The sequence below is a fragment of the Manis javanica genome, chromosome 6, assembly GCF_040802235.1.
Source record: "Manis javanica isolate MJ-LG chromosome 6, MJ_LKY, whole genome shotgun sequence".
Lineage (NCBI taxonomy): Eukaryota > Metazoa > Chordata > Mammalia > Pholidota > Manidae > Manis > Manis javanica.
The window spans coordinates 86,997,536-87,017,222 of NC_133161.1; the positions used below are offsets into that span (position 1 = coordinate 86,997,536).

At 35.2% G+C, this 19,687-nt stretch overlaps 1 protein-coding gene across 2 annotated transcripts in view; it reads right to left on the reverse strand.

Moving 5' to 3' along the window:
* RELN (reelin) overlaps positions 1–19,687 on the reverse strand; it is a 514,773-nt gene that overhangs the window by 142,040 nt on the left and 353,046 nt on the right. For both annotated transcript variants that reach the window (XM_037001388.2, XM_073238979.1), the window contains exons 14-19: positions 13,872–14,080; positions 12,989–13,117; positions 11,939–12,048; positions 8,220–8,286; positions 4,171–4,404; positions 3,337–3,498 (exon numbers count right to left, since the gene is read on the reverse strand). In XM_037001388.2, the coding sequence (XP_036857283.2) occupies positions 3,337–3,498; positions 4,171–4,404; positions 8,220–8,286; positions 11,939–12,048; positions 12,989–13,117; positions 13,872–14,080 (911 nt within the window). The remainder of the gene's footprint in view (positions 1–3,336; positions 3,499–4,170; positions 4,405–8,219; positions 8,287–11,938; positions 12,049–12,988; positions 13,118–13,871; positions 14,081–19,687) is intronic.

Genomic DNA, 19,687 nt, shown 5'->3' on the forward strand with positions numbered 1-19,687 from the left:
AAATACTTATAGTTTTAAATTAAATTCACTGAAATTTTTTAACTAATGTGAATTTACTAGAAGAGTAAATTTAGTTTATTAAGAATCTAATAATTTTCACTTTAATTTTTTCTAAATATTTGTTTATTAAATAAATAACCATATTTCTATAATATATCAAATATATGAAGAAATAAAGTAATTAAACTATATTCAAACTGGCTCAGCAATGAAAACTTGATGTGTTAATTTAATAATTTAATGTGATCCTTGTGCTATTGGAAAATTATAATTGTCTTTTATGTTACTAATTTTGAAAGCGGTTACTATTCTCTCTTATGAAAATAAATGTAATTAAAGAAAAACAGCTAAAAAGTAGAATTTCTCAGGTGACTTTAAGGGAAAATAAAGTGTGTGTGGAAACAGTAATTGAAATGGCCAATATTTTCTCCCACAGAGATGTTAAGACAGTGGGTCTGATTACAGATTACACACCCTTGCGTTAAAGTCCCACTCTGACACCTAATGGCTAATATCTTTGCAGGCACAGGGAACACTACTCCAATGTGCCTCAGCATCTTCATCTGCAAAACTGGGCTAATATCCTTATGGCCAAGTCAGAAAAAATTTTCGTTATTTTACTATTGTGTCATAGTACCAAGTACAGCACCTGATAATGCATAATAAGGACACAAAAAATTTTTGCTACAAGAATGAAGTCATATTATCAGTATATCCTAACAGAGATTTGAATATACAAGCACAGGAGGTTAAATGTTTTCTCCACTGTTAAGCAGCTTTTAAGTGTTAATGCCAGGATCTGTACCTAGGCAACATGGATCTAGAGCGAGCCTGTGCTCTCGACCTATATTTCATGTCTTGAGGGGGTGGGAAGTCTCCGCTTTCATCACTCTATGCTTATTAAAGTGACAGAGTGGAATAGCTATGGAACCATTTAATCAGAATATCCCTAGTTTAGAACACAGGGACTTTGGTCAACTTTCTGTATCAATATTCCTTTTTGGGTAGGTACTTAGTTTATGGATTTCTTTCTAATAACTTTAGAATAAAAAAACCCTATAATTAAGAAGAATCTAGAATAATTTGAGTCTCACCAGTGATACAAAGTTTTACATTAACAAAAATACCAAATTAGCTCATAAGAGATTCTGATCAGTTTAAATTAAAAGATTAATTTAGATATATTTACAGACCTTAAATTTTATAAGAAACAAGCAGATAGAGTTCTGATATTTACTGAGTGAATCATAGATGATTAGAAATTGTCTAGGAATAACAGCGGTTAGCCACCTAGCATATCTAATTTATGAATCACACTTCATTTTTGAACAGCTATGGCAGAAAGGAACAATATAGAATTCACAGAAATTACAGGCAGCAATTTATACTGAAGAAAATATAGTAAATGGCCAAAGGCATCAAGATATATTTAACTCTCTTATGAAGAATTTACATGGCTTATATTATTTATCATATAAAATATAATTTAGAATCTAGAATATATCAAATTCTACTTCTGTCATGTCACCTTTTATTAATATTTGTAAGAGAGAAGGGGGAAGGAGGGAGAGTCTCTTTTCATATGCAGGAAATTAAAGTGTTCTGGAACCACAACCACATTCTCCCTTTACAAAAATCTCCACTCTGATCTTAATCTTCCAAGCTAATCACATACCTAATGCTGAACAGCCAACTTGATTCTGCTTAGAAGAAAAATGTTGCTGTCAAATAGCAGGCAAGATTAAATGCACCTTTGCAATAGCACATTAAATGTGTAATTATTTTTCATATCAACAAAGATTAATTAAATTTCATGATCTAGATTGATTATTGAATTTTAGAGCTGTCCATCCCTGTTAGAAAAAAGTGTGGTTTAGGCCAAGTTAACTTAGGACAGTAATATTTTCTTCATGTTCTTGTCTGTATTATTATCACCTTGAATTCTGCTTAATTTTCTTTAATGTTTATTATGGAGAATCTATGAAATATATCTTTAGGATTCATGTATCTCTACAGTGAGAAACTTGAGTTTAGCTTTATATTTACCTTTACAGGGAAAACACTCAATAAATCTGGTGTGTTCTTAAAGTTTTATACTGCATAATATTTATAACTCATAGCAGTTGTTAACTATTAACTGTTTTGTATGAAAATAAAAGTTGTTTTCATTCATAGGTGAAGGGGAAAAATTAGTGAGAATGTTTGATATCTTGATGTGGGCAATTGTCATATGAGTATATACACAATATTAAAGTTCATCAAGATGTACACTAAGATTTGTGCACTTTATTGTATGCACCTAAATATGGAAGAAAAGAGAAAAAAAACAGTTGTGATCTCTTTACAAATACTTAAATATAGAGACAGCCCTAGGCAAAATTTTAAAGTATACAAAAATTGATCATCAGTGCCTCTGTCTTCTTGCCCAGGTGCCATGGTAAACGTCAGTGCCCAAAGCCCTCCGTCTCCTTCACACCTCCCATCATCAAGTGTACTTTCAGGAGGGTAAATGGTGTTAGTTCTTTATATCTGACTGTGAATGTAGCCACAGTGTTATCTTCTCTCTCTGTGGTATTTTGACTTCCCCATTCGCCTCTTCTGCAATTTTGAAAGGAATTTCTGAGAACAGGTCAATAAGTATTTAGAAGGGAAGAGGACCCTTTGTGCACTTCCAAAATTGCACCATTAACAGTCATTACTACTCTGCTGATATCCAAGGATGGCCCTGCTTCAAGTAAAACTTAAATCCCACAGTTGTGACAATAAATTATGAAATACATCAATTAAAGAAAAATAGAAGTGGCCTGAAGAAAGGACTTTAACTATATCCTCACACTCTACCTTTCCCAGGGACTCTGTAGATACTAGAAAAATTTCATTGTATTCCTTATTTAATTATACTACATGCACATTTTAAAAACATACTAGTTATATTTTATGAATTTTTATCTCATATAATTTATAATAATGTATTATAATAACTGCTAGTAAATATTTGTCAACAGCACTTATAATTTAGTACCATATTAAAATCATATCTAATAGTTTGCAGTTGAATAGGGAAAATAGTATTAATGGTGTTTCTCTTTTCTAGGCATCAAAATATTTTCCTTAGTTGCACATTTCAAAATGTGTGAATAAATTTCTTCAAATTATCAGGTATCAGTAGGGCAAATGGATTAGAAGAATGTGACTTGCTAGTTTTTTATTGCAGATTTTTGTTTTGACCATCATCTCTCCATGGAAAAATATCTGAAATCTTACACCGCTTGAATGATGATTTCCTCAGGAAGGAGATATCACTCTAAACATTTTTCCAATTGCCTTCAAACATACCTGGGCTCATGATAGTTGAGATATGAATAGTGCTCCAAGAGTTTCCAAGTTATCCCATTATCATAAGAATAATGCAATAAAACTCCTTCACCAGGCTGGTCAGGGGCTCTGCATGTGCTCAGAACAGACTTGCTCCCCAGCCTCAGTGTGAACTGGAGAAACCTAGACATAAATTGTCTGTAATTAGTATGTGCAAAACATTTTTAATCATAACGATCATTTGGCTCTTAAAGAATTTCAAAAAATCTAAATGTACTACCCAAAAGCTGTAGATTTCCACTTATCCCTCTTTTACAAAATGTAATTTCATTGTGAGATATCTGAATATGTGTAGAAGATGAGGTCAATGAACATGCTTATATGCAGATACATTCATACAAATGTAACTATGTTTATACATATTTGTATACTGTGTACTTGTGTACATACACTTAAAATGCCAATCATTCCTTTATTGCATTATTTATTAGGCACTGAGGGAAGGGAAGATGTAGGGTTAATCTAATCAGCCTCTGCAAGCTGTCAAATAAATAAACTACATAAATAATTAGCTAGCCCTTGGCTTAAGAACACAGTTTTGATGCCAACATTTCATATTTTAAAAAATCTAGTCAGTAATTAGTATCTTAAAATCATCAGCAAACCTATTCATTTATTAAAACTAGTGCAAATTAACTCTATATGAACTGTAAGCTTCCTCTCATCTTGGTTAAAAATTAGAAGATGTACATATCAGCAAAAAAGAAAAATAGGAATACAAATTGAAAATAAATAGATCTAGATTCAGTTATGAGTATCTGGTTTCTGTATATAATCCACCCTGCCTTAACTCACCTGGATTGTGAGCTGTCAAGGAAAGATGTAATTAGCTGGCGCCTCCCATCTTTGTTGAAAACCAGGGCCTTACCGCTGGCCAAGACCCCACAGCCAAAGCTGACTTCAGCACCACGGACAGAGTAAAAGTTATGGTAAGAGGAGAGCCTGGAACTACCGAAGCTTTCAGAAATAAACATGGGAAATGTTTGGGATGCCATCTCACAAGCTGGGCCAGAAAATCCAGGGTCACATCTGAAAAAGCAACCATGAGATTAAATTTTAAACTGTTGGTCCTCTCAGAGATTCCTGAATCTACTTCAGGGAGGAGGACTCCAGAGGCCAGGATTTGATGGAATGGCAAGTAAGACTCATTAGTCTTTGGATAATACCAAATCTGAAGACTTGATAAGGGTGGATTGACTATAAATATTCCAGCAGAATATAGTTTTTGCACAGGCCTGCTGTAAAAAGCTTATGATCAAAATGATAATTCAGAACTCACCTTTAGCCATTGCCAGCAATTTATCTGCAAAGGCCTCTACATTCATACTCATCTCCAACTTAAAACATCTTTGTAAGAGGTATATTAAATGTACATAATTTCATTCATAATGATGTTCATTAATTTTTAAAGGAAGTTATATAAATAAAATATTTCCATAAAGTATTCTGATATCTAGAATAAATTTCCTCTAAGAATATATGTACAAATATGTTTATGATAGGAATTACTTGAGATATTTGGAAAAGCCCAGAAAATAAGTCTATCTTTAACTATTTCAAACTTAGGTTGGTATTATAAAGGGAATGTGAATACCCTTGACCTGGATGTCCTAGCAGAACTGTGCTGTCTCTCAGTGGAATACCAAATTAGCAGTGCTTCAAGAAAGAAAAACAAAAACAAAAACAAAAAACCCCACACACGACAATCTGCCTGGTGCCACATAAGGATGTGCTATATTTATGTTAGCTGATTACAATATATGTGGAGCTCCCTGAATGAGGGAAAGAAAATTTGGTGAGGAAACTCATCACAGATGACTCAAGAATTGAATATCAGAAACTTCTTATATTTGGGGGAGTTTATTCATCAGGAATTAGTTTCAAATTATTTTTATTGTACTATTCCTTTCTTATTAAACTTGCAGTGTTGCCCATTATACAATTAAATTGATGTCTTTTTGGGTGGCATGGGGAGGTTCTCCTCTAGGCATTCAAAACTTCCTAAAGTCTGACACAGCCTTTTATAAAGCAAATCAATCAAGTGAGATGATGGAAGAAGCCAGAAGGCTCTTTCTTTAGCACTAGTGCTGAAACTGGGGTATAGGCTGGCCTCGCAGGGGGTCAATGGAATATATGAATGTGCTGAAATCAAATGCCAAATTTTACATGTATTGGATATTCTGGGGGAGACAGTTTATAATTATCACCATTTTATCAAACAACTTGGACCTTAAATTCCAAGAAGTACTATAGTGTGAAGTTTGAGAGTTGTCTTGGCTTAGGGATAGGAGTGGGAAAGAAAACCAGTAAGTACTGAAAATATAAATGAGCCTCAAACAGTTTACTTCTTTCACATGTTATCTCATTGAAGTAGTCAGACTCTGAACAGCCAAGCAGTTTCCAAAAAACAATTAAGACGTTAGCTAAAAAGGACACATGTTAACATTGGGAAACAGAGTATTGGATTTATTGGTTTATTGGAAGTGGCGTCCCCCAACAAGACTGTCTCTTGCCAGAATGAATTTCAAGGCAAAAACATTTCTAAATGTGTATTTTAAATGTGTCTTCTTAGAAACAGTGATCAGGAGAAATTGGTGATCATTTAAACAGGACTCACATTGGAGTCAATTCCCATTTAGCAGTTTTGAAAGTGTACTTTTAATCAAAAGCTACACAATTGGGATGACATTCTAATAAGGATTCCACTCATATATCTTAAAAATTCCTTTGTAGCCTTTGTTTTGCAGCAAAATCTGGTAGGGTAGCACACACTGGTGATTTCCAGAATGACATGAGGCCCTCCTGACTCCAGATATGTACCCTGTTGGTTCATCTACTCATGCTAAAATGTATGTCAGGAAAAATGCCCCACTATTAAGATACATGGATCACCCTTGTGTAAAAAGGTTTCTGATGCCCTCTGCCTCTCATTAGCATCCCTAACACGGTGGGCTTATTAAGGATCCTGAGTTGTCAGTTTAGGAACCCAGGCCTGGGGATTGTACACAGGTAACAAAGTGTTAAGGTGCAGGAGAGGAGGAATCCTGGTAGCAGCAAATAACAGTAGCTATGAGGGAGTAAAATGGGGAGAAAAACACAAAACTTCAGAGGCTGCGAACACAAAGATCTGTCTACAGTGCCTAAGTGGTATTAAATGTGAATTTATTTTTTGTGCAGCTTGGCTCAAACTTGAAGGCACATATTGCTGGAAAAGGATATAGTGGCCAAACATTTAGCTCAGTCACAAATGAACAAAACCAATGAATATTACATAAAATATTGTTAGAAACATGGATAAAACTAAAGCTCCAACTGGCGAAAAGATTCTGCAAAACCTCAGAAGGAGGAAAAGGCTATGATTGTTCAGGACAATGCACAGTGTCAAAAAAGATCATGGGCCAAAGGCCTAAAACTGCCATTCAGATTTCTGTTTGCACCCATCAAGGGTGACACAGAGAGTTGCCTTAATAAAACCCCTGGGGTGGTAACACGGATGTCATGCACGGAAAATGGAGTATGAAGTATAACTACTGTAATTATACATAGGTATTTTAGAAATAGCACTTTCTATTTTCCTTAGTAAGAGTTGCTGTCACTTTAGGTAATTTGTTTTCAAACTTTTCAGGACAATTTTAGGAATTATAAAAACATCTGGCCTTCTGTGTTTATTTTATTTGAAATGCACTAAACAAGAGGATAGACTGGATAGAGATGAAGATAAAATCTTGAAAATACCAGCCAATGTTTCACAGTTCTAATGAGTCAGTATTTCTGAGTGGAAGTTGGTGGTTTTATTAAAAGCACAGAGTTGCATATTCAGTTTTGCAATGTGAATAGGAACTTCTAAATTCTTTACATACTTCATAAAACATTTCCATTTTGTAGAATGATTTCCTTGTTAATTAAATCCATTGAAACATAGAAAGTTAACCTGACACTAATCTCAGTATGGACAAATGTCTTGCCTCATTCATATAATTTCAAATGATCAGGTTCAAATCCCTTTTATGAGTTCTTAATTAATTAATTACTTGGTTAATTACTCTTTTTGTCTGGAGGACAATAAGAGACAGAGATGAAAATGTGTTGTTGTTGAAAACTTATCTGTATAACAAAGGTTGTCTGTGGTTTCAGGGATTTCTAGGCTATCTTATAATTAAACATTAATATGGGAATGACATAATAAATATGAATACCCATTCTTGGTATAAACATAACATGATGTTCTGATAGTGACCAGACATTACAATATTTGTAGATAATTTCAGACTTCCTATTAAATATTATTATATATAATACTTTATATATCATTTTGAAAACTAAAATGATTTTCAAATGTAAGCAAGATTATAATGATTTTTGATGATAAATTTTCTGATCAGATCTGCTAAATTTGGTTTACTACAGTTTCCTTTGACATTGGAGTTACGGGTCAGTACTGACTCTCATAATTCATTTACAAAGCATGCTCGGAATTAAAATGTGACTCATGAAGACTAGAGCAGTTTATGGCAAAACAGCCTACTGAAGAATGTAACTGAAGATAGAAAATGCTGTCATCAAGCTATGAGAAATTCACATTTGCTCAAAAATTTACATGAGGTATGCTAAATTTGTTCACAATTTAGCTTAATAGAAATATATTTATTAATCAACTTCCACTTACAAAATACACTTAATATTCAATTATATTTACATTCCATTTGGAGCATTCTACTTTTGGTCTTAAAAAGACCTTGAAAATCTAAAAAGGAAATTAAAACAAGTGAAAATGATTCATGATTTCAATACATAAAGTACATATCAAAAAAGAGAAACATAAATATTTTTTTTAAAGAGCTTACTTGCAACCATGTCGAGTGCATTGTCCTCTGCCAGAGCAGAACTTGAGACATGATGGACCAATATAAACTGCAGGGCAAAAGACAGTATGTAAAAAAATGGCCAAACAACTGGAAAACCAAGAACATGACTAGCACATGAATCAATTTCGTGTAGCATGGCCCATGAAATCTAGTCTATTGTGTCTGTGTTGTGCACAAGAATCCAGGCTGACGTATAAAGTGCTGTAAGATAAGGTAAGTCTTAGTTACAAATCTGCTGGAACAGTTTTAACTTTAATTGTTTTAAGATTTTAATGTTTCATAGCAAAGAAGGTAGGAACATATGATTTGGGTTCCTTAATGGAGTCTCTTCAGCTACAATAATATTCAGGCAGAATATTATTAGTGTTTCTGCCTGGAACTTTCTATGAAGTTTAATTTCTTTAGGTAGAAGTAAAGAATTTACAAAGAATCAACTTGATCATGAAATGGAGAGGTTACAATTCAAAAACTATACTTTTCATTCTTATCTGGGGTAATCAATATACTGCTGATGATTTTTATATATATTTCTGAATATTACTCCATCCTTTCTGAAATGGGGAGTTAAAATTTGTGTTCAGCATAAAATCTTCTCTGTAATGTGAACCTTTTTCTAAATGGTAGGCTTGACTGATAGTGATATTATAAACCTAAATTCTAGTCTTTGGAATGATGAGAAAAGGGTTCTTGAGTGTCACATGGTAGTTTCTGAGATATTCAGGACATACATTCAAAGATACTAAGCCTTGGATAATCAATACACCAGTAATACAAAATAGTGTAAAATGGAACAAAACCAATGAGGAATTAGAGATTCAATGGTTGTTAAGACCTCACATATTCAATTTCAGGCATAAACAAATTTACCATTCATTATAATTTTCTTCTCTGTCTTGCAATCATGTCAAAATAGTTAAATGATCTTATTTTAAAGTAAACTTTCCTGTGGCCTACTGCTTCAAGCACATATTTTCTGGAGCCAATTAACAAGTACAGTAATTCAAGTGAGGTGCAAAGCTGCCCAGGAAAAACTCTTGCTGAAGGAAACTGATGTTGAGGAAGAGATTAGATAGCAGGTTGAGTAGTTAAACTACTGGTTTTAAGTGTCACATAACCCTAGATTCAAATTCCAGCTCTCTCTGGGAAACTGGCTAAGTGACTTATTCTGTCTCAGCCTCAGTGTCCCTCCCTATTTTTTAAAATTGGATAATATTCCTTTGAAAAAAGAAAAAACGAAACATTGCATGCTGGCCCTGCTGCCTGGCACCACATGGCTATGATCATGGTGACCATATTGGGGTTAAGTATCCTTAAAACAAAAAGATTATTAAGACATGGAAAATCAGCATTAAATAATGGTGTAGGCTTTTCCTACTTTATACAGTATTCCATCTGCCTTGATGGGCTCCACTGGATACCAAGTGCTGAGGACCAGAAAGGGGCTTCATTCTTCTTTAGCCTGGAAAAGCCTATGGATTGTTTTCCCAGCACACTTGATCTGCAATAGGAGTTGCTCTGAGTACTGCAAGTGGTTCACTGCATTTCTGTTGGGTCACTCTAAAGGTTGCCCTATAGTGTACCCATCACAGAGTTCAAAGAGTTTCCATCATAAAAAATTCAATAAAAGAAGACTTAAAATCAATGCAAAAATTGCAATTAATAATTTTGTTGTTACCCCTCCCTGCTAATTATGGAATCATTAGGATTCACAGCATGGGAAAATTTATAAACTCCTTTTTCCTAAAAGTTAGGAAAGGACAGATTTGCTTTCTCCATTAGTCTCATTAATGTAATCAAGTTGAAAAAATTAAAAAGTGACAGCAAACATACTTTGTTGTAGATTTTCCATTTTGCTACGAACTTGCAGGATAACTTCCAAAATATTTTCTGTACTTGCTAGCAAAGCCAACTTCACCATGAAGGCAGAGTATACCAAACAGAAGTAGAATATTGACCTGTTTCTTTTCTATGCTTGTTTTCCTTGACATAATTTTGGAATTCCATTGTGAAATAGGAGAGATTTCAGAGGTGTTCTTTGGCAAGTAAGCACACATTTCTCTTGGGAAGGAGTGAGTGTGTGTGTTTTCTTTGCCTTATGAAGAAGCCAGAGAGCAGGTCCTGTTTTTGTGAAAGCATCACATATAGGATGACAACAGAATTGCAGAGATTCTGCCCCAAGTTCTGCATTTGATACACACTGGGAGCCTTGCTCATTCCTTGTATCTTTATCTTTTCTCATTCTACTCAATGTGTGATGGTGGTAACTCAGGAGGTGAGGTAAACACTAACTGACTTGGAATCATGTAACAATGGCCTTTTTTAGGAAATTTAGATATTCTTTTCATAGGTTTATGTGTGTATCATTGTACTTAAACTTTTCTCATTTGCTTTATTTCATTGACGGTTTTCAATTTCTTTTATCATTATTTAAGTAATATAAATTTATTATTGAAAAGTATGACAACCAGGGAAAAGTCACCCATGTTTCACTACTCAGAGGCACATACTCTTCTCTAGAGCTAATTAACAAGTGTAATCATTCAAATGCTATGCAAGATGTTCTATCAATGGAGAAACTTAATTTTAACAAATTCATCTTTAGATGGTTTTGCAAATGCCCACTATGTTTATATTCATATAGCTTTGGTCTCTGAAATCTGGGCTTTTTATTGGTCTTTGAGTACAGATTTTTTAAAGAATTTGCATTGGCTCATGAGCAAATTATCTTGCCTAAGTTATTTCTGAGTTTCAAAAATGTATTTCATTAGATTCAAGAATGTATTTGATCAAATTTTCAACTGTTCAAAAATAACAAAAAGATTATTAAGACATGGAAAACCAGCATTAAATAATGGTGTAGGCTTTTCCTACTTTATACAATTAACACCAATCAGTAGCTATGCTAAATTTGCTAAAATATTGACATTTTGTCCTTCTTTCTCTCTCTTTCTACTTCCTTAATATATAATCCTTCAAACTGGATAATCTCTGAAAATAGGAAATCCATGAATCTGCCTATAATTAGAATGATTTAAAAACCAGACACTTGGCTATTAATAACAAGTATAAGAAATTGACAGTCATGCACTTCAATAGCTTAAATATCTTCTTTGTGCTTGTTTTAAGTGATATGGCCTTAAAGTGATGCAAAAAACTATCAAGAATTCACTTAAAAATTAAAGATAATGTAGGATATTTTACGTACATCTAAATCTTCCTTTTATACTGTTTTTTGAAAAGAAAGTAGAAGTTTCACTTCAGAAGTTTCATTTTAGAGATGTTTCCTTATATGTGGTGTCTGCATCTAAGAGATAAGCCTTCCAGATGTTGTGGAAGTTACTAGGAGAAGAATGGGTCTTATTTTAATACACGCAGTATGTTAAGTATTTATGTTAATTTTGTATAAACATTCAAAGAAAATGTTAGGATATTCCTTGTCATCAACTGTGAATTTGAGTTTAGGGCTTTATGCCTTTGAAAATTATGTATGTTGAAACATTCTAGCATCTAATATTGCTGACTCTGCTGCCTTGTTTTCTGACTGTGCGTCTAACGGAATGCAAAGGAGAAAGGGAAGAAAGGGCGTTTAATGAATCCCAAGACCATGACTTAGAAACATGATTAAGTTAGTGCTGACGAACAAAAGCACAGGAAGACGCTACATCAATGGCATGTGATTGTGACAGGCACAAACTAACCATTATCAATTGCCCACATGTTTCCAAGGATTGGTCCCGTTTGTCTCCAGCGAATTCTGGTGTCCTGGGTTAGTGCTGCGTTAGGAAGGGGAATTGTTATTCGGTTCCACCTGCAAGAGATTCAGCACAAAACAGCTTCACAACCGTGTTCACATCTTTTGAATCCATTTTACATGCTTCTGATGTTCTGGTCTCTGAATGCTTGGGATAGCACTAAAATTTGGTAATAAACTCTTTATATTCACCTGTGGAGTTTGTTTACAGTTTTAAAACAGACATGTAACTTCTAAAAACATCCATATCACACTAGAGTAACATAATAAATGATATTTATTTTGTTTTTAGACACTCCTTTTAGAAATTTTTACATCAGATCTTAGATATTATTCTATGATAAGCATCTGTGCAGACATAGGCTGCAATTGATTACTTTTGATATTTTTCCTATACATTTAAAGTGCTGTGCATATTTAAAGAGAGGCTAGACTAGAAAATAATTCTCAATTTAATTTTGCCATTCTCGGAAATAGTTTTATTATTTGTCTACTGCTTATTTTATAAAGTGGTAAATATTTATATAGTCATCTTTAATTCTGTTAATATCCCTGAAAGGGGTGTGTCACAGTCCTTAATTTATGTGGAAAGACGTGGGAAGTTAGACAGTATTATTACACAAGAAGACAGCGAAAATCGGATTTGAATCTTCAATTCCAAAAGCTTAACTTGCTTCCCCTTCTCTATACTGCATCTTCCCATTAGTATGTATTTTGGCAATAAGCACTTTGGCAATACCACAGGATCACTATATAGAAATTAAATTTGTATAAAAGCCAACTACACAAATAATGAATAGCCCTACAAACTGTGGTCTTGCATCAGATTCACCACAGTTACTGCCCTTTTTTTTTTTTTTAACAAGTTCATGCCTAAATCAGCTGAAAAAGAGAGGACAGTCTATCTATTATGCCAAAAACCACTCGTCTTAGGCTTACCCATTGATTTTGTGTCTGCACCACAGCTTCCAGTCTCTGGATGTCTTAGAGCACTTACCCGCTGTAGTTTTCAGAGGAGTAGATAGTGCTATGGGGCAGGTGGGGTCCAGCACAGATCTCCGGTAAACATTCAGTGTGGAGGAGGGACCAGGAACGCCCGTGGTTGGTGGAAAACTCTAAGCTGACACTGGTAACATACAAACAAGCATGACAAGAAAGGGCAAAGATAACAAACAAAAGGAAATTATTCACTTCAGCCTGAGCACTTTAAACATATGTAGAACTAGTGTAAAAATTTTAAGTTGCTGTTTGCCAAATGGTTGCATCCCCTGCACTGAAGTCCGACCCGCCTTCAAAGGGCAAGCAGTTAAGTTACTGTTATAGAAACAAACTCCGGTTTAAAGACAACAAATAGGAACGTGAATGTGTGCTCTTGAATCTGATAGATGGAAAGGCAATTACCATGTCTCACACTGCCACTTCATCCTGTGAAAATGAGACTGATGAAATTCTTAGAAAGGACACAGAGCAACACTTTGGCAAGTGAAACTGAGAAGTCATCGCTCTTGAGGTGCTAATTGATTTCCGTGCCTATTATTAGGGGGTCAATAACCAACATGAGGTCAAGCTTTTTTCAGTTATTTCTTTTTTATTCTCTCTCAGCAATCTGTCAGAGTGGATGGCTGCCACAGCGTGTGCAAGCACACTCCTGATAAGTAAGACCAAACTCTTAGAATGAAGTCATTTCTAGTTAAAATCTATCCAGTCATACCTCACATAGTAATTGAAGAACTTTTTTGGGGGGTAAATGGTGTATCTTTTAAATGGATATTTTATTTAAAAATCCAGCTGAAAACCTACTGAGAAGTTGCTCTGATTTAATAGCCAAGTCTATGAGTTCATTTTTAGTTAGTTCACACTAAAAAAATAGGGCTTCCTACCTGTTACCAGGTTGATGGGTTCCACATCCCAGATTAATGGAGAACTGTATCATGTGAGACATTGTGGAAGGGAGAACAGGTAAGACGTGGAAAAAATCTACAGCCCAGACATTCCTATTATGTCCTTGATGGTTCTTTTGCCTGAGACAAAATTTGGTTGCAGGAGTCTGAAGTTCAGGATTGATGACTACAGAAACTAAAGATGGAACCTTTGAAACAAGGAAAGCAAAGTTATTCATAATTCTCCCTATGAGAATCTGTGAATTTTCCTAGATTTAATCTTTTTAAAAAAATTTTGGTATTATTAATATACAATTACATGAGCAACATTGTGGTTACTAGATTCCCCCCATTATCAAGTCCCCACTACATACCCCATTACAGTCACTGTCCATCAGCATAATAAGATACTATAGAATCACTATTTATCTTCTCTGTGTTGTTCAGCCTTCCCTATGCCGGCCCCCTTACAATATGTGTGCTAATAGTAATGCCCGTTTTTCCCCCTTAACCCTCCCTTCACACCCATCCTCCCCAGTCGTTTTCCCTTTGGTAACTGTTAGTTCATTTTTGGGTTCCGTGAGTCTGCTGCTGTTTTGTTCCTTCAGTTTTATCTTTGCTGTTATGCTCCACAGATGAGTGAAATCATTTGGTACTTGTCTTTCTCCGCCTGGCTTATTTCACTAAGCATAATACCCTCTACCTGCATCCATGTTGTTGCAAATGGTAGGATTTGTTTTCTTCATATGGCTGAAAAATATTCCATTGTGTATATGTACCACATCTTCTTTATCCATTCATCTACTGATGGACACTTAGGTTGTTTCCATTTCTTGGCTATTGTACATAGTGCTGTGATAAACAGAGGGGTGCAATGTCTTTTTCAAACTGGGCTCCTGCATTCTTAGGGTAAATTCCTAGGAGTGGAATTTCTGGGTCAAATGGTATTTCTATTTTGAGTTTTTTGAAGAACCTCCATTGATTTCCACAATGGTTGAACTAATTTACATCCACACCAGCAGTGCAGGAGGGTTTCCCTTTCTCCACATCCTCACCAACATTCGTTGTTGTTTGTCTTTTGGATGGTAGCCATGCTAACTGATGTGAGGTGATATCTCATTGTGGCTTTAATTTGCATTGCTCTTTGGAGAAGTGTCTGTTCAGATCCTCTGCCCATTTTTTAATTGGATTATTTGCTTTTGTTTGTTGAGGTGCATGAGCTCTTTATATATTTTGGATGTCAACCCTTTATTGGATATGTCATTTATGAATATATTCTCCCATACTGTAGGACGCCTTTTTGTTCTATTGACGTTGTCCTTTGCTGTACAGAAGCTTTTCAGCTTGATATAGTCCCACTTGTTCATTTTTGCTTTTGTTTCCTTTGCCCAGGAGATATGTTCATGAAGAAGTTGCTCATGTTTAGGTCCAAGAGATTTTTGCCTATGTTTTTTTCTAAGAGTTTTATGGTTTCATGACTTACATTCAGGTCTTTGAACCATTTCGAGCTTACTTTTGTGTATGGGGTTAGACAATGATTGAGTTTCATTCTCTTACATGTAGCTGTCCAGTTTTGCCAACACCAGCTGTTAAAGAGGCTGTCATTTCCCCATTGTATATCCATGGCTCCTTTATCATATATTAATTGACCACATATGTTTGGGTTAATGTCTGGACTCTCTATTCTGTTCTGCCAGTCTATGGGTCTGTTTATGTGCCAGTACCAAACGGTCTTGATTACTATGGCTTTGTAGTAGAGCTTGAAGTTGGGAAGCAAGATCCCCCCTGCTTTATTCTTCCTTCTCAGGATTGCTTTGGCTATTCGGGGTCTTTTGTGGTTCCATATGAATTTTAGAACTATTTGTTCCAGTTTGTTGAAGAATGCTGTTGGTATTTTGATAGGGACTGCATTGAATCTGTAGATTGCTTTAAGCAGGATGGCCATTCTGACAATATTAATTCTTCCTACCCAAGAGTATGGGATGAATTTCCATTTATTAGTGACCTCTTTAATTTCTCTTAAGAGTGTCTTGTAGTTTCAGTGTATAGGTCTTTCACTTCCCTGGTTAGATATATTCCTAGGTATTTTATTCTTTTTGGTGCAATTGTAAATGGAATTGTTTTCCTGATTTCTCTTTCTGCTAGTTCATCGGTAGTGTATAGGAATGCAACAGATTTCTGTGTATTAATTTTGTGTCCTGTAACTTTGCTGAATTTAGATATTTCTAGTAGTTTTGGAGTGGATTCTTTAGGGTATTTTTATGTATAGTACCATGTCATCTGCAAACAGTGACAGTTTGGCTTTTTCCTTACAATCTAGATGCCTTTTATTTCTTTGTGTTGTCTGATTGCCGTGGCTAGGACGTCCAGTACTATGCTAAATAAAAGCGGGGAGAGGGGCATCCTTGTCTTGTTCCCAGTCTTAGGGGAAAAGCTTTCAGCTTCTTGCTGTTAAGTATAATGTTGGCTGTGAGTTTGTCATATATGGTCTTTATTATGTTGAGGTACTTGTCTTATACATTCATTTTGTTGAGAGTTTTTATCATGAATGGATGTTGAATTTTTTCAATGCTTTTTCAGCATCTACAGAGATGATCATGTGATTTTTGTCCTTCTTTTTATTAATATAGTGGATGATGTTGATGGAGTTTCGAATATTGTACCATCCTTGCATCCCTGGGATGACACCCACTTGATCATGTTGTATGATCCTCTTGATGTATTTTCGAATTCAGTTTGCTAATATTTTGTTGAGTATTTTTGCATCTATTTTCATCAGGGATATTGGTCTGTAGTTTTCTTTTTTTGTTGGGTCTTTGCCTGGTTTTGGTATTAGAGTGATGCTGGCTTTATAGAATGAGTTTGAAAGTATTCCTCCTCTTCTATTTTTTTGGAAAACTTTAAGGAGAATGGATATTATGTCTTCTCTAAATGTCTGATAAAATTAAGCGGAGAGTCCATTTGGCTTGGGGGTTTTGTTCTTGGGTAGTTTTTTGATTACCAATTCAATTTCGTTGCTGGTAATTGGTCTGTTTAGATTTTCTGTTTCGTCCTGGGTCAGTCTTGGAAGGTTGTATTTTTCCAGAAAGCTTTCCATTTCTTCTAGGTTATTCAGTTTGTTACCATATAGATTTTCACATTATTCTCTAATAATCCTTTGTATTTCTGCAGTGTCTGTAGTGATTTTTCCTTTCTCATTTCTGATTCTGTTTATGTGTGTAGATTCTGTTTTTTTCTTAATAAGTCTGGCTAGGGGTTTATCTATTTTGTTTATTTTCTCAAGGAATCAGCTCTTGGCTTCATTAACTTTTTGTATTGTTTTATTCTTCTCAATTTTATTTATTTCTTCTTTGATCTTTATTATGTCTCTGCCTCTGCTGACTTTGGGCCTCATTTGTTCTTTTTCCTGTTTCAATAATTGTGAATTTAGACTATTCATTTGGGATTGTTCTTCCTTCTTAAATTGGCTTGGATTGCTATATACTTTCCTCTTACGACTGCCTTCACTGTGTCCCACAAAAGTTGGGGCATTGTGCTGTTGTTTTCATTTGTCTCCATGTATTGCTTGATTTCTGTTTTTATTTGGCCATTGATCCATTTAGGAGCATGTTATTAAGCCTCCATGCATTTGTGAGCCTTTTCATTTTCTTTGTACAATTTATTTCTAGTTTTATACCTTTGTGATCTTAGAAGTTGGTTGGTACAATTTTAATCTTTTTGAATTTACTGAAGCTCTTCTTGTTGCCTAGTATGTGATCTATCCTGGAAAATGTTCCATGTGCACTTGAGAAGAATGTGTATGTGCTGCTTTTGTGTGTAGAGTTCTGTAGATGTCTGTTAGGTCCATCTTTTCTAATGCGCTGTTTGGTGCCTCTGTGTCCTTACTTATTTTCTGTCTGGTTGATCTGTCCTTTGGAGTGAGTGGTGTGTTGAAGTCTCCTAAAATGAGTGCACTGCATTCTATTTCCTCCTTTAATTCTGTTAGTATTTTTTTCACATGTGTAGGTGCTCCTATGTTGGTTCCATAGATATTTCTACTGGTGATATACTCTTGTTGAACTGACCCCTTTATTATTATGTAATATCCTTCTTTATCTCATGTTACTTTCTTTGTTTTGAAGTCTATTTTGCCTAATACAAGTATTGCTTTTTTCTCCCTGTTGTTTGCATGAAATATCTTTGTCCATCTCTTCACTTTTAGTCTGTGTATGACTTTGGGTTTGAAGTGAGTATCTTGTAGGCAACATATAGTTGGGTCTTGCTTTTTTTTTTTATCCATTCTATTACTCTGTGTCTTTTGATTGGTGCATTCAGTCCATTTACATTTAGGGTGATTATCGATAGGTATATACTTATTGTCATTGCAGACTTTGGATTTGTGGTTACACAAGGTTCAAGGGTAGCTTCTTTACTCTCTAACTGTCTAACTTAACTCTATTTATTATGCTATTCTAAACACGGTCTGATGATTCTTTATTTCTCTCCCCTCCTATTCTTCCTCCTCTACTCTTTATATGTTAGGTGTTTTATTCTGTACTCTTTGTGTTTCCCTTGACTTATTTTGTGGATAGGTAATTTTATTTTGCATTTAGTTGGTCTATTTTCTTTGCTGTGGTCTTATTTTCTCTGGTGATAGCTATTTAGCCTTAGGTATACTTCCATCTAGAGCAGCCCCTTTAAAATACATTGTAGAGATGGTTTGTGGGAGGTAAATTCCCTCAACTCTTGGTTATCTGGGAACTATTTAGTCTCTCCTTCAAATTTAAATGATAATCTTGCTGGATACAGTATTCTTGGTTCAAGGCCCTTCTGTTTCATTGCATTGAATATATCATGCCATTCTCTTCTGGCCTGTAAGGTTTCTGCTGAGAAGTCTGATGATAGCCTGATGGGTTTTCCTTTGTAGGTGATCATTTTTTCTCTCTGGCTGCTTTTAATACTCTGTCCTTGTCTTTAATCTTTGCCATTTTAAGTATTATATGTCTTGGTGTTGTCCTTCTTGGGTCCCTTCTGTTGGGAGATCTGTGGTCTTCCATGGTCTGATAGATTATTTCCTTCCCCAGATTTGGGAAGTTTTCAGCAATTATTTCTTCAAAGACACTTTCTACCCCTTTTTCTCTCTCTTCTTCTTCTGGTACCCTTATAATGTGAATATTGTTCCGTTTGGATTGGTCACACAGTTCTCTTAATATTCTTTCATTCCTAAATATCCTTTTATCTCTCTCTGCCTCAACTTCTCTGGATTCCTGTTCTCAGATTTCTATTCCATTAGCAGTCACTTCAACCTCGTCCAGTCTGCTCATTGTTTGTTTCATTTCTGTTATCTCCCTCCTGAATTCACCCTTAGCTGTTGAATATTTCTGTGTAGCTCCATAAGCATGCATATGACTTTCATTTTGAATTCTTTTTCAGGAAGATTGGTGATTTCAGTGTCACCAAGCCCTCTCTCTGGTGTTTGAGGGATTTTTGACTGAACAAAGTTCTTCTGCCTTTTAATGGTGATAGGAGTGTTCTCTGGCTAGTGGCACATATTTCAGCTGAGAGAACAAATTCCCTTCCTGTTTGTTCATCACCTTGTCTGTCTGCACTGTCTGTGCTGGTTAACCACACACAGGGAGCTGCCTCTGGGTTAATTCCCTAAGCTGCCATGGACAGGGAAGCATTTGAGATGGCCTAGGGTAATGGCAGGGGTCGCAGGCCAGCAAAGCATGTCCTGCCACAAGAGCAAAGCCCCTTTGTGCCTCCCAGTCTCTGTGACTGTCTCTGCTGTCTGTGCCAGTCAACTGCATGCAGGGATCAGCCTCTGAGTTAATCCC